The sequence below is a fragment of the Phlebotomus argentipes genome, unplaced genomic scaffold (genome assembly GCF_947086385.1).
Source record: "Phlebotomus argentipes unplaced genomic scaffold, Phlebotomus argentipes genome assembly contig_2, whole genome shotgun sequence".
Lineage (NCBI taxonomy): Eukaryota > Metazoa > Arthropoda > Insecta > Diptera > Psychodidae > Phlebotomus > Phlebotomus argentipes.
Window position 1 is genome coordinate 3,336,048 of NW_026776162.1, and position 14,097 is coordinate 3,350,144.

General features: G+C 41.1%; 2 protein-coding genes across 4 annotated transcripts; one reads left to right on the forward strand and one right to left on the reverse strand.

Moving 5' to 3' along the window:
* Positions 1 to 1,041: 1,041 nt before the first annotated feature.
* LOC132262842 (G patch domain-containing protein 11) lies at positions 1,042 to 11,037 on the reverse strand. 3 transcript variants are annotated; one of them, XM_059762285.1, is made up of 4 exons: positions 10,423 to 11,037; positions 10,210 to 10,363; positions 10,003 to 10,148; positions 1,042 to 1,146 (listed from the first exon to the last, which is right to left on the reverse strand). In XM_059762285.1, exons 1-3 carry the CDS (start codon positions 10,923 to 10,925, stop codon positions 10,014 to 10,016), a joined length of 792 nt encoding a protein of 263 aa, XP_059618268.1. In that variant the 5' UTR covers positions 10,926 to 11,037; the 3' UTR covers positions 1,042 to 1,146; positions 10,003 to 10,013. The 3 variants fall into 3 exon arrangements, with proteins under 3 accessions (XP_059618268.1, XP_059618276.1, XP_059618284.1); XM_059762293.1 differs by lacking the exon at positions 1,042 to 1,146 and adding an exon at positions 5,069 to 5,587; XM_059762301.1 differs by lacking the exon at positions 1,042 to 1,146 and having other exon boundaries at positions 9,547 to 10,148.
* LOC132262824 (nucleolar complex protein 3 homolog) lies at positions 11,026 to 13,972 on the forward strand. Its single transcript, XM_059762261.1, has 5 exons — positions 11,026 to 11,130; positions 11,191 to 12,438; positions 12,498 to 12,868; positions 12,925 to 13,548; positions 13,678 to 13,972. The coding sequence occupies exons 1-5, from the start codon at positions 11,122 to 11,124 to the stop codon at positions 13,904 to 13,906; spliced, it is 2,481 nt and encodes an 826-aa protein (XP_059618244.1). The 5' UTR covers positions 11,026 to 11,121; the 3' UTR covers positions 13,907 to 13,972.
* The last annotated feature ends 125 nt before the right edge of the window (positions 13,973 to 14,097 follow it).

Here is a 14,097-nt window from a genome sequence, read left to right on the forward strand (position 1 = left end):
CACTCCAGCCTTCTTCAGCATATTCATCAGCTCAGTCGCGCCACCCTGTGTATCTCTCCCTCACTGAATTTTGACGCAATTATTTTTCCAAGTCATGAACTCCTCAGCCATGTACATTTCTTAAATGTTGAAACAAAACTGAGAATAGCAATTCTCATTCACATTTCAGTGCAGAATGTGATGTAAAGAGCTCCAAGTCTTTTGCCTTCAAACACCTCTCTTGTCACAATTCCCCACAGTGACAATAAATGTATAAAATGTAATTCGCAATATTTTATATTTAAACATAATGTAATATATGTGAAAAAGACTGCTAAAGATTGCAAGAACAAACACTCCATATCGCCTCAATTTATCTCAATTAATCCCATCTTGTAAATGGCACTATGTTCAACACTTTCTGCGCTCGCTCATTAGTTCTTCATTGAGTTGTAAGGAGGAAAAAAAATAAAGACAAGTACCACTGAATGCGCTGAATGCTAATAGTATATTAATGGTTCAATAAAAACCCCCTCATTAGTAAGTCAACAAGACATCCCGATTGCAGCGCAATGCGAATCGATGTGATGGCAAAAAGAGATGCTGCAGAATTCTTATTAAAATTGTGTGAAGGTAATAACTACACACTATACATTATGGTTGAGCACCATATGACTTTAATATCCATTTAGATGTACTCAAGAATCTGGCTTGATTTATTGCAGAAAAATTAATAAAATCTCAAGTTCAAATTGCTTCCATCCGGTGCGTTAATCTCATGTACATTCAGCACTGTTCTGCCATAGGCTGAAGTCAAAATTAACCAAAAGGCGGATCGGCGTATCGCACGATTGGAGGAGGGACAAGTGAGACTCAGAAGTGTTGAATCAAAATTCAGAACGAATTCCGACTTACGTGAGAGCTTATTAATTGGAAACCAATTTGTATTTTTAATTACATCAAAAATTGCAGATAGAAAGGTCAATTGATATGAAATTAAAAAATGTCTTCTCCAAGGAAATTCAGGCTGAAAATGTCAAATGACTGTGGAAAAGAACACTTACATTGATCAGTGTTTCAGGGCTCGTCTCAGATTCAGATTGTTGACTGTAATTCAAAATTCGTGTTCTCAAAATTGGAATGGCCAAGAGATGGAGGGAAAAATCACTGAAATTGGCAAGAAAGAAAAATCCCAAATCAGTCAAATGTGAAATGAAGTATTCCCACCAGATTCCAATCATTCAATTAAGCAGCTGCAAAGCAACACTTCATTTTCCTGAACTCGGCGACTCGGCATCACTGATAAGGAAGGCAAATTGATTGATGTCGGGTTCGTCGCTTAAGTCTTTTGTTTGGCACCCAAACCGCGTTACAAAACAATTGGCTGGGCAAAAAAATAAATTATTGGTAAATGATATAACGCCAAACCAACTCATCCCAATACTATTTCATTAATCTTTTGCACCCATCAGATGAGATACGGAGCCGCGTGTGGAAGTATTACGAAAACCCAGAGACGAACAATCACCCAGTGAGATCTGTCTCGCGTGCTCCTTCTGGGTATCATCTTCACCGTCAAGTCTGTGTTCTAATAACCTCCTTGCGCACGATCACCCATCATGTCTCCCAGTGTGAATATTTCGCAAACCTTCTGCACTTTTTAAATCAACTTTCCTCCGCGACTTGTGTGGCATTGAAAGAGCGAAACCTTTCGCGCCTGTGGGAAGCCGTGCGGACCGGCTCTGGCGATTGTCTATCGTGGCGACGAAATTACGTGTTGAGTAAAAGTGATGTTCACATAGCATTATTCCATTGCTCTTCTGACCCCACTTGACCAATTTCTCATGCTGTCCATAAGTCCATAAGAGCACAAAAATCGATAACACAAAGCCAACGGCAACCTTATGGAGTGCGCCAGAGATCATGTGATGGATGTGACCATTGTGGCAGATGCAATATTTCACGGGGAATTGATATTAGAGAAAACAAATTTGTCACAGGAAGCCACACACCATACAAATAGCATGTCAAATTGGACATGGCGAAGAAAGAGGTGAATGAGGCACAAAAGACTCCTCCACCGACAAATTGAACTACATGAAGCGCATTCATTTCCATCGCTTTCAATTGCTGACCACATTGCATAATATTACCTCTGCATAATTAATTCATTTAAGATACGACGCGGTGTATTTTGAAAGAGGCAACAATTACTATCAACACTGAGATATTGAGGAATATTGATTAGGAGAAAAAACGTGGCATCTTGCAGACCCTCAATGTCTGCATTAGTTGGAGACTGAGAGGATTGTTGGAAAAGAGGCGGACAATTTATCAAATCGTGCGCTCAACAATGAAGACATAGCCTAAAGCGTCATGTATGAAAGACATTGATAAATAATCGATTCAAGTCAAATTACATTCTTTGGGACAAATCACAGATTGATAAAAAATCATCAAAACTTGCAACTTAAACTCCTCTCGGAGTGTAAAATTCCTTTATAGTGCGACTTCAGTGTTCTGTGAAAAACTAATTAGACATCCATTGTGGAGAATTGAGGAAAAAACACTCAACACTGGTAATTTTCCTGCAACCAACAAAGCATCAGCCAATCGAAGGGGTGGACAGAAAAAGTTTGACTGAAAGATATTATAATTTACTTGACGTTCTTCTTCTTATGCCATCATTTCGCAAGCCCCATTCTCGGCTTTGGAGGACAAAAACTGTCCAATCGATATTGGTTCTGCTGGAGATCTCCTTTTTTCACCTCATAGTCACTCTTCATCGTCATTTTCCAATATTGAAAAACACACGTAAGCAGAGATGTGCACAAGAGAGCGCTAATGCAGAAATAACCTGAACTCGTTTAAAGGTCAGAAAAATTGCAAATTGATGTTCTATCCACGTCTGTAAACTTTTGCGCCAGAGAATCCACGATCTGCCAGCATTGGTACACACCTTGAAAATCTCCTCCATGGAAATGCAGCTCGTTTGGTGCACTTTTATTGTGTCACTGGCACATCAAAAGGCATACATTAGGAATATTCGGTATATCCAAATCATACAATATGACGGAGTATTCATTAATTGTCTGACCTATTGATTGATCAAAAAACAAACATTACACCGTCTGAATTTGAATGTTACTTCTTTCGATGCATAGGCAAATTGGTATCGTGAAGAATGCTAAGTGGTTCATCAAAACATGCATTAAAAGTGCATGAATATCACGTCAAGGTGAAAATATGATCATTTCATTATGCGTCAAAGGTACAGTAAAACGATCCACAACATCACGATATTTTCTCTCAATTTTCGGTGCATTAAATACCAAATGGCACTGTATTATGTACTTCTTTTCAGTTACACCCGCAACATACAGAGATCATGCAATCCACTGTGACGTGAAAAATTAGTGAGACAAACGATTCAAATGAGGAAGATATAGGAATGAAATGCAAATACATTCATCAAGTGAAATATAAACAAGTTAAATATAAATTAAGAAGAGATTTTGTAACTGCTAAATTTGCCATATCCCAGTGAAAAATGCACACATAGACACGATGGAATGAGAGAAAGGAAGTGTTTGTTGAGAGAGTACAGAGATGAATAAAGACTCTTAACTTGGATCACGATTCACCAAACAGAACGCGCTTCGCATTGAAGCCAAGAATTCTCATTGAAAGTAAGAGTATGTTACTGGTAAAGAGACCATCAGCGGCTTGCTGATGTTTAGTACAATGTGGAATTCAATGTGATAACAGTTCCATTTGTAAGAAATTCCACATTTTTGCACAGATGCACTCTAAAACTTTTTGTTTCACACATAAGCGCCCTAAGGTTGTCTGTCTGTATGATTGAATAAAGTGAAGCCAGTCGATTTCCCCAATTCTCAACGCGAAGGGGAACTTTGCGAAATCTCCCGCCAAAACCCATAACTCGGCGTTCTCCTTCCTCCTGCAATAATCCACGAGGTCAGGTAAGCCGATACACTGTGTAACATAGCACTTTACAATTGCATTTAATGATGCACAGCCTCACCATTGCAGGTGGAGAGGCATGGGAGAAGATAAAAAACCCACCACACCAATAAATCGAAACAATAAAGTCATTAATGATGAAATTAATTGGCAATTAAAAGAATATTATGGTGAAGAAGAGCGGATAAATAAAAAATAGTCAGGAAAGATGTACAGCGCCAAAGAAATGGGCTATAACGCAACATATGATTGCACATCATCATATAAATGTTTCATTTCGCAGAAGACAGATCACTTGCACATCGCCCAGATCGGCCATTGGTACATCTTCCCCAAGTCAGTGGAGCAGCAGCGCGAATGAGAAGTGGAACTGAGGCGAAATTCAGTTCGGAAAATTGTGCAATGGCCATTGGATGGCCCCAGAGATCATCATCTCTGAGTGATCGAGTGAGTAAGGTGACTTTTTCCACCTGTATCCTCGCGCCATGAGTCGTATTGGAAAATCGTTGTGGCATGAAAATGTCTACCTCAGGCGAATATATAGAAAATTGATTGATGGATTCCACTCATGAGAGGTGCAAAGGAGTGATTTTTCACATCCGCATACATTTTTTTCCACCATCACCACTAACTTCAAGGCGAGAAAATTATGATGAAATTGAGAAGTCACGAAGTTAATTCCCCATTAATTTCCTCAATCTCACGCCATTAAATTGATCACTAGAGACAAATATTTTGTCATAATCTCCTTTATGCCTCAATTGACGAGTGAATTGGCGATGGGTGTGTTTGGATTTGATTGAGATGTTCAATAAAATGCTTTTGAGAAGTGGTAAATTGGATTTATGTGGATCAAGAGTGATGATTGGAACGTTTTCCCTTTATTCAACCAGACTCAAATTGAGCAACAACTCTGCTCGCCTTTCTTCCTATTTGCGACAAGGTGCAGAAAGTGGTTGGAATTTGGAAGACGTGCGACATTCCAATTCCCCACATTGTGGGTGTTAAATCGTCTGCAACGACTGTTGACGGGGCTCTTTGTGGGCGTTTTGGCGCCCGTGTGACAAATTAATTTCCCATTTTTAACGAGACACGTGAGAATAGAGACATTGCATTGGAATATAAAGCGCACGAGATGTTAATTTGAGCAAATATTTGACGATTTGCACTTCTTACTTCAGCATCTCACCTTGCCCATATATTCCATTCAATCAACCTTTTCCCACAAGCATTAGCCACCCGCTGCAATCTCGCACGCTTACGATTGTTGATTTGATGAATTGATTACTCTACCGAGGAATGTTTTGTCGCATTTATAGGCATACCGGAATGATTTATCGTTTGGTAATAAGATGGTGCGTTGAGTTTGATTTATTTAGATCGAGAGAGGTCACGCTGCTGCTCATCTCGAGAGCCCATTAATTGATGGTCTCCGGATGCCTCATCGCCTCGCATCTCAATGGTGATTGCTGACTTTGAGGCTTCAGCATAATCCCATCATACAGTGCTTCCTGAGGAACAGCGTCCACATTTGGAATATTCGGCATGGGCAAAAATTATGTTGATGAGCGCGACCTCGATGTCTTTCATGTTGCATTAGCCAACAGCTTAACCACCGCATTGCCTAATGGAAAGGGATTAGAAATGAACCTTCATTGCTGATTCTAATTAAAATGATCATTATATTGAAAGTTCATCGATCGATCAACGAGGATTTATGGTGTGTAGTGTGAAAAAGTCCATTACCGTGCCGTGTAACAAGACTTTTGCCAACTCACCGTGAATCTAATGATAATCCCATGTGCGTCCAATTCATTTTACTACACATTTCTGACGGTGATGATAGGAGAGATGAGTGCAATTTTTTCAAATTCCCCACAGTGCCATAGAGCACGACCTGAATCATCACTTGCTAATCTGTCACGTTCCATCGCCTTTTTCACCCAACTTTGCAACGCCATGCAATTAAAAGTCGTTTTGTCAAGATTTATCACACCCACTGTGAAATTGCAAGAGTGCCGCGCATTAGTCAGATGCTTTAGTGCATTATGTATGAAATTTTTCTGTCAAATGCTGCTTAAAAAATTGAAAATATGCATTTTGAGTCACTCCATTGGGATGCAATCTTTCGACTTTGTTATGCTAAAAACTGCAATTCATCTCTGTAACCATTCTCAGCACAGAGTGTGCCAAGTCGACAGTGCTATTTTGTTCAAATTAATGAATCTCTATATAAATTGAAAGCCTCCCCTGCATTTCAATTTATTCACTCTGTTGTGTAGAAAGGAAAAGTGCAAACATGCAACTGCCAAGGCAATGGTAAGGGAGGAAGGAAGGAGAACATGACTTAATTCACGCATTGAGTCATGCACAGTTCTCAATGAAGATTGCATCCTGAACACCTCATCCATCATCTCTTTACACTGTCCTAATCATAATTCACTCGGTGCGCATCTTCAACTCGACTTTTCCCATTTTTCTTTCGCACAAAAACAGGTGATGATTTGCAAGGCTTTTTCATCATACGCGATTTTTCTCTAAACTAACATAAGCACTGAGACCAGAATTGGATAATCCATTAAAGTGTGTCATATTCACACGTAATAATTACACACCAATTACACATGGCATTGATGCTTGTGCCTTTATATCGTGCGCAAATATATTCAATTAGGCAAATGTCGAGTCAGAATGTATGTACGCTTAAAAAAATGACAAAAGTGTACACTTCTGTAAGTCCCTGGGAGTCTCACATATTATACCCAGTGGCTCAGATGAATTTATGTAATATTTGTGAAAGACAATTCCGCTACAAAACGCCGCGGACATTGGCATATTGTTTGGCGGGAGGAAAATCTCAATATCTATTATTATTGTTCTGGCGCGCGAGTCTTGATTTATCGTCGATACAGATCGATGGCGCAAAACTTCGCGGATATTTGGACAAAATTAACTGGAAGCTGCGATGACAACATGAAAGTGTTCATCATTGCAACACACCCTCAATTGTAATCCTTTCGAATCTTTGACAATTACATAAAATTGCCTTTCTGTGCTATATTTAGCAACAATGATCGATCATCGCGATTTGATCTCAGAGCTTTGACCATGGTACGTGCGACCGAAGCCTTCCCACCCAGGAATTTTGCAAAAGGACGTGAAGAAAATCTCTTTGCTCTGACATCACATAGAATGATGGAATTGCTCTGGATTTCAGAGATGATCTCAATTCATGCGAAAGATCATGGATTTTCATTATCTCAGAAGTGATTGAAGGTCTCTCTGAAATGTTACAATTAGCATATTAATTTGTGGCGAACCTTTTAAGCACTCTTCGACACCATTTTGCATCCAATTCGACACAGAGTCGAGAGTTTGTGAAATTTCAAACCTTTCCAACCAATCAAATACAGACATTTTGAGGAAGAACTTGATTCTCGCAATAGTTTTGGATATCGTGAAAAATTGAAATGACTTTTGGCAAGGTAATATGTCTGGAAATTGCAAAATTCTCAGCAAATAGCCGCAACATCTCTTATTAAATTCTCACAATAATTCATTATTATGTCACTTGGGGCTATTTAATTTCATTGATTGATGCCAATTTGCGATTAAATCAATAAATATTGACTCAGGGAGCAGAAATTGAGATGCAGCATGAAGTTGCAATTCACCAAATGAAAACAAAACGCTCAGCCAGGAAAAAAACTGTTATGCTATTCATCTTCAATTAGTTTTTTTTTATGTGGATCAATCTTGAAATTACACGGAAATTGCGATGGTAGAAACAATGTGAATGATTGCTGATCAAAAATACACAAGTCGTGACAAATAAAGCTAATTTTTTGGCGGTTAGAGAGAGAGAAAGAGAGAGAAAGAAAGATATCATGAACATACAGTAAAGAAATCTTACAAATGGATGTTACTACATTCTTTCTGTGATTGACTTTCTTTCTTCTGTTTCTCCCCATTCGACAAGCTGAAATTATAACGCGAGGATTGCATTATCAAATATCGCTTTGACTCGTATTATGCAATGTGTGACGGTTTTATTGTTTCATCGATATAATGTCGCAGAAATGTCTCATCATTGAAGAGAGGATGATGTTTGACGATTGACGTGTTCTAGCGTGTGTGCAACTTCGAGATCAGCATGATGGATTGAAAGGCATTGAATCACGATAAGAATTGTCGCAAGAAGTATGTGGACTTTCTATATTAAATCATCGATTGATTTCTGCAAAGCATTCCATCTGATGGTGCCATTAATTGGAATCTCACAGAGACAATCTAATACGAGAATCATCTGCTTCTCACTCTTGCCATTGTGAAATATACCAATTGTCGCGCTTCTTCTTTCCCCCAAACCATACAAGAGGCGCACACGGGCAGAAATATATGGGATCATCGAGAGCATCGCTGCACAACCATTGATTCTCGAGGCTCTGCCACATCAACGTGGAAATTAAATTTGTCATTTGCAAAACAATCAACAAGGAGAGGAACATTGATAGAGACACGCTTCAATTTGCATTTGCAGACACACAAAAGAATGATAATTTGACATTAATTTGAACACCACACATCGTCAGATCCATTGAGGAGTTGTGATGCTCTTTAGTGGGAATTTCGTGCCGTCGCATTCAGCCTTTGGAGGGCAATTCAACACGGTTCCCGTTTACATAACACCTCTTCGTCGGTCTTCTTTGCCAGGGCAGAAAGATAAGAAAGAGGAGAGCTCGCAAAACATGACCAAATTGTTCCCCATCCATCCCTATCCAAGCCTCTCATGCTCGCTATGTATGTAGAGAGATGAGTGTAATCTAATGGCATTATTGTGGCGAGGAAATTTTCAGAATATCTCACATATTCACAAAGTTACGAAACGTGATGGAGTAAGTAATGACTTTTCAAATATCACTTTTCCCTAATACGCGATGCAAGCATGTCGAAAAGACCCTATATGATATGCTCTGCAGGCAGCAAAGTGAGAAATTATCATGGATCCAATATACAAATATTCAACGACTTCAATCATTCATTTATTTTGATGAACTTTGAGTACTCATTGAGTTCATTGATAAAATTATTGATGCTGTTGTTGTTACCAAAAAGCATCAGCGGGTTCAGTGGTCTTCTATGGCACGTTATTGCGAGTTCTTGTGCATTCCTCTTTCCATCTCTTGTGCTATCCTGAAGTTGCTTTTGAACAGAATATTATGGCGTGTCCCCCACATTGCCGTCAATTGTGTTTATTCAACGCCAATCCACGCAATTGGGCTTTGACATGGCCAAGTGTGCTTGCTATGCGATAACATTTTAATGCAAGTTTCAGATTTTTCTGCACGCCTAAACCTCGTTCATAGCAAAGTCCCAAGTTGAAGGCGGACGAAGCATGGCGAAGAACTGTGGCGGATTTCAGATGAAAGACAGCGTCTTTGAAATGCTTCGATTTTATATTCTTCATAGCGAAATTGAAGTGCGTTTCTGCAATTAAGCGTTTCATATTCTGCGCGGCTTCTTGGAATGTCATTATTTCCGATTCAGCCTCATATTCGCTGATATTGCATGTGTCAAACATCATTCTTTTTTCCTGTAGAATTTCTGTGTCTCGACGCAAGCCCTCCAATACTTCGCTAGTGTCTCTATCAAGTGCATTTCCGTGCTCATCGCGCCAGTCATCATTGCCAGAGTCTGGATTTGAACTCGGATCGTTTTCTTGAGAACGTTCTTCCTTCCCCACTGTGCTCATTTTTCCTATCTAACCCTTATTATAAAAGACTTGCATTGTTTTCTATGATGCAATATCAATTCATTTATTATCACTAGTGCACTCGCATATGAGATAAGCCCTTGGTGCAGAGCAAAAGCTCACTACATTTTTGCAAACTATCGTAATTACTTCATTGTGAGTTCAAATCTGTGCCTAAGCAAATTTTTTCCGAGAATTATTATTGAAAATGATCACGAGAATGATTAATAAAGAAATGTGTAATAAATTATCCTTCCCAAACATGAAGATTCGCTTAATTTGCTTACCATTTTCCAGTTTAGTGGTCATCTTTCGTCGCTCCTGGACAGTTGGCAAGCAAATCATCCATATCATTGTACTTCACGCCACACCAGTGGCAAAAGAGATGCATTGAACGCAGGTAATTGGACAACATGTCCAGTTTTTCAGCCGGCTACAGATAAGTTAAAATAATTAGCCAAATCCTTGGTTAGCCAAAATCGATATTTAACTACCTCAAAGTCCTCCTCTTCCTCCTCATCGTCCTCCTCTTCCGTCTCTTCTGTGTCTTCCTTGCTCTCCTTGGGCTTCGGTGGCCAGAACCACTCCATTTCCGGTTCTTCTGTTCCCAAAGAAGCATCAAGCCTTTCACACGTTCGCTGGCATTTTCTACAAGAATCACGTAAATATTAGAAAATTGCTAACGATAGTCTTTTGAATTTGCATACCCCAAATCACTCTCAATTTGTTGATTTTCCGCCTTCCGGAACATCCTATTGCGGAACTCCTCAGCAGACACCGTTCCAGTTCCTGCTCTCTCCAGTAATCTCTGCTTTAGGATCGCCTGCTTCTTCTCCTCAAGCTGCTTCAGTGCTGCATCTCGTCCTAGACCGCCACGGCCAGTCTTCAGTGTGATGCCAATGGGTTCTACAATGCCCTGACTTCCGGATTTGCCAATGGAATCGCCTTGTTTGTAGCCCATCTTTGCCAGGAGGGCGAAGCCTTTGTTCTCAGTCGTCAAGGCACTGCTGAGGCCTTCCTCCAGACGCTCCCTCTCCTTCACATGGCTGGGCTTGTACTTATTTCTCTCCTCCTCGTCGAACTTCATCTTCTTGGCCTGAACTTCCACTTCCCTCTGACGCTCCCGGTTCTTAATCAGTCCCGGACGGATGTTTGGCACGTTCTGTGCTAGAAACTTGTCCGACATATAATCCTCCTCGTCAGATGACATTTTCTAAGTCAATTATTCAGCGAATTCCTGGTCAAAAACTGTAAAAAGCGCGAGAGAACGCGATGTGAGCCAATTGAAAACAACACTCCCGGGCGATTTGACAGCGCGTCAGTGGTGCTCCCTAACCTAACATTTTCACGTGGTGTTCTGTTTTGTTCCGCACAAATAATCACTTTTGGACACATTTTTGTGAAGAATGGGCAATGTAAGTATCAAGGATATCTGTTGAAGATTCTTTTCCACTGACTTGAGCTGTAAATTACAGAAAAAGGTAAAAATAAGCGCAGCAAAGAGGACAAAACATCTCCATGGGAAGAAGAATGTGGCTCCCAATCAGTCGAAGAAGAAAGCCCCCGTGAAGGGCAAACCGGAGGTGAAAGGAAAGCCTCTAGCGAAGAAATTAGATAAAGGACAAGATGTGCGGCATGGGAAGCTTGGAAAGGGAAAGAAGAAGCGGCCAAAACACTTGGGAATGCCGGAGATTCATGGAGAAGTCTCGAGTGATGTCGACGATGTGATGGACATGATAGATGATGAGGATCTCTCGTACCTGGAAGAGAATTTCGACGGGAAAACTGAAAATGGTAATGCTGGGAAGGCCAAGAAGGGAGATAAGAGGAAAAATACCTCAGATATTTCCCTGGACAGCCATGAGAAGAAGTTCCGGAAGGATTACCAGGAGATTCGTGCCGTTGAGGAGAAAACTCGTCAGCTTCTGCCCATAAAGACTAAACAAGGCATTATTCCTCAATCCATGGTCGTCAGTGACGATGATGAAGACGCTTCAGAGGAGGAAATTGAGGAGGCTGCAGAGGAAAACGATTCGGAAGTGAATGATTCCGATGACGAGGTCATCCGGGAGTACGCAGCTGATGGAACGGTGATCAAGACGGAGGACACTGCGGTATCTGTGGCAGATTTACTGATACACCGGGAGCAGGAGGTGCAGAGGCAGAAGTTCCGCATTGGAATAATTTGTTCGGGCATTTTGGAACGTCCAGAGGAGAGAGTCAAGAACTTCTCCTCACTCTTTGATCTTATGGCACGCACCAGCAAGGAGGGCGTCGTCAATCTCATCTCTGTGAGGAAAGTGGCTCTTTTGTCAGCCCTGGAGGTGTTCAAAGACATCATCCCAGAGTACAAACTCGGCGTTGTGGAGACGGAGAATGTGAAGCTGAAGAAAGACACTCTGTTGCGAGTGACATTTGAAAATGTTCTCCTGCAGCAGTACAAGAAGTATTTGCAGACTCTGGAGATGATGACGATGGCAGTGTCTAAGAAGAGAAGCAATGGAGATGGTCCACTCACTCCTGCTAAGATCAGTCTGGCTGAAGTGGCCACGAATTGTATGTGTGAACTCGTCCTGGCGCATCCAAACTTCAATTTCAGCACAAATATTGGCCAGACGCTCGTCTATCTCTCCAATAGTCGCTTCCCGAAGATTCGAGAGAGGGTAAATGGATGCTTCAGAACGATCTTCAAGACAGACAAGAGGCTGGACTTGACTATTCATGTAAGAAACGGTGTTTTATCAATCTCACTAGATATTTATGGGAATTTTTTGATTTTCAGATCATCAGGAGGATTAATCATCTCGTGAAGACGAAGCAAAACAACGTCTATGTAGAAGTTCTCACCAGCCTAACATCTCTCTACATTAAGGACATCAATTTGGACGCTGAGAAAGAAAAGGAGATCAAGGAGAAGAAGTTGGAGGCGCGCAAGAGTCGCGTGATGAATCTCTCCAAGAAGGAGAGAAAGCGTCAGAAGAAGATGAAAGAGCTGGAAAAGGAGCTACTGGAGACGAAGGCTGAGGAGAATAAGGAATCCAGACAGCATAAACTGACAGAAGTCACCAAACTCATCTTCAACATCTACTTTCGCATCCTCAAGAACGATCCCAACTCCAAACTCTTGGCCACGACTCTGGAAGGCTTGGCAAAGTAAGAAAGTTCCCGCCTGAAAGCTTTATAGAGTTACTTATGGAATGTCTTTACAGATTTGCACATGTGATCAATCTGGAGTTCTTCTCGGATCTGGTGAATGTGCTGAACAACATCATGGAAACTGTGGATTTGGACTATCGAGAGCAACTGCACTGCATTCAGACGGTTTTCGTACTGCTCTCGGGTCAAGGAGAAGTGCTTAACATTGATCCTATTCGCTTCTACAATCACCTGTATCGAAATCTCCTGGTTGTGCATGCTGGGAAGAATCACACGGACTTCCTGGTGATTTTGAAGACTCTCACGGAAGTGCTCGTGAAGCGGAGAAAGGATGTGACTTATCAGCGATTGCTGGCCTTCACGAAGCGCATAATGACAGCTTCACTGCAATTGCTGCACAACGGATCGCTGGGTTGCATTTGCGTGGCCAAGAATATGCTCCAGCTCACCTCTAAATCCGTGGACGTTCTGCTGGACACAGAGACATTCGTCGGATCCGGAAGATACGATCCAGAACTACTTGATCCGGAGTACTGCAATGCGAATTGTACGCTCTTGTACGAAGTGTCCGCCCTAATGAGACACTATCATCCGACGTGCGTAAAGATGGCGAAGCATCTGGCCTCGGGGGCGCCCATGAGCGGCGATGGGAGTCTCAGTGTCGACGTGGCGAAATTGTAAGAACCCCTCATTCATTTGTTTGCGTGGTTATTATACAGTTTGTGCGCTCTTTTGCATGCCAAATTGTATTCCTCGCAGAAGAATTTGTCATACTATGAATTCACAGTGGAATTTGTCCTTTGCAGAGCCCCAGAGGAGTTATTTGAGCAATTCGACAGCTCCACGATGGCATTCAATCCGGCCATTCCGCCGCCTCGCATGAAGGATGCCAAGAATGCCAAGGGAAATTTCTTCTTCCGTGACGACACACTCAAGGCGCAATGCAGCTCTGCCCTGAGACATCCTGTAAAACCGCTGAAATCCACTAATATGGTCGACTTTTGTGCTGATCTGTGCAACAGAAAAGTTCCCTAAGATAAGATAATGTTTCTTATTAAATAGATATTGCTTTATAAATCAATTAAAAAAAGAACCGATAAAGCGTTACTCTCTTGATGATCAATTAGGCAAATTCTCAGGGACGGAAAAAGAAGTTCAGAGACAAGACACATATTCTGCCTTTTGTTAGAGTTTCTTTTATTATCAATTACAAAAGAAAAAAGTTA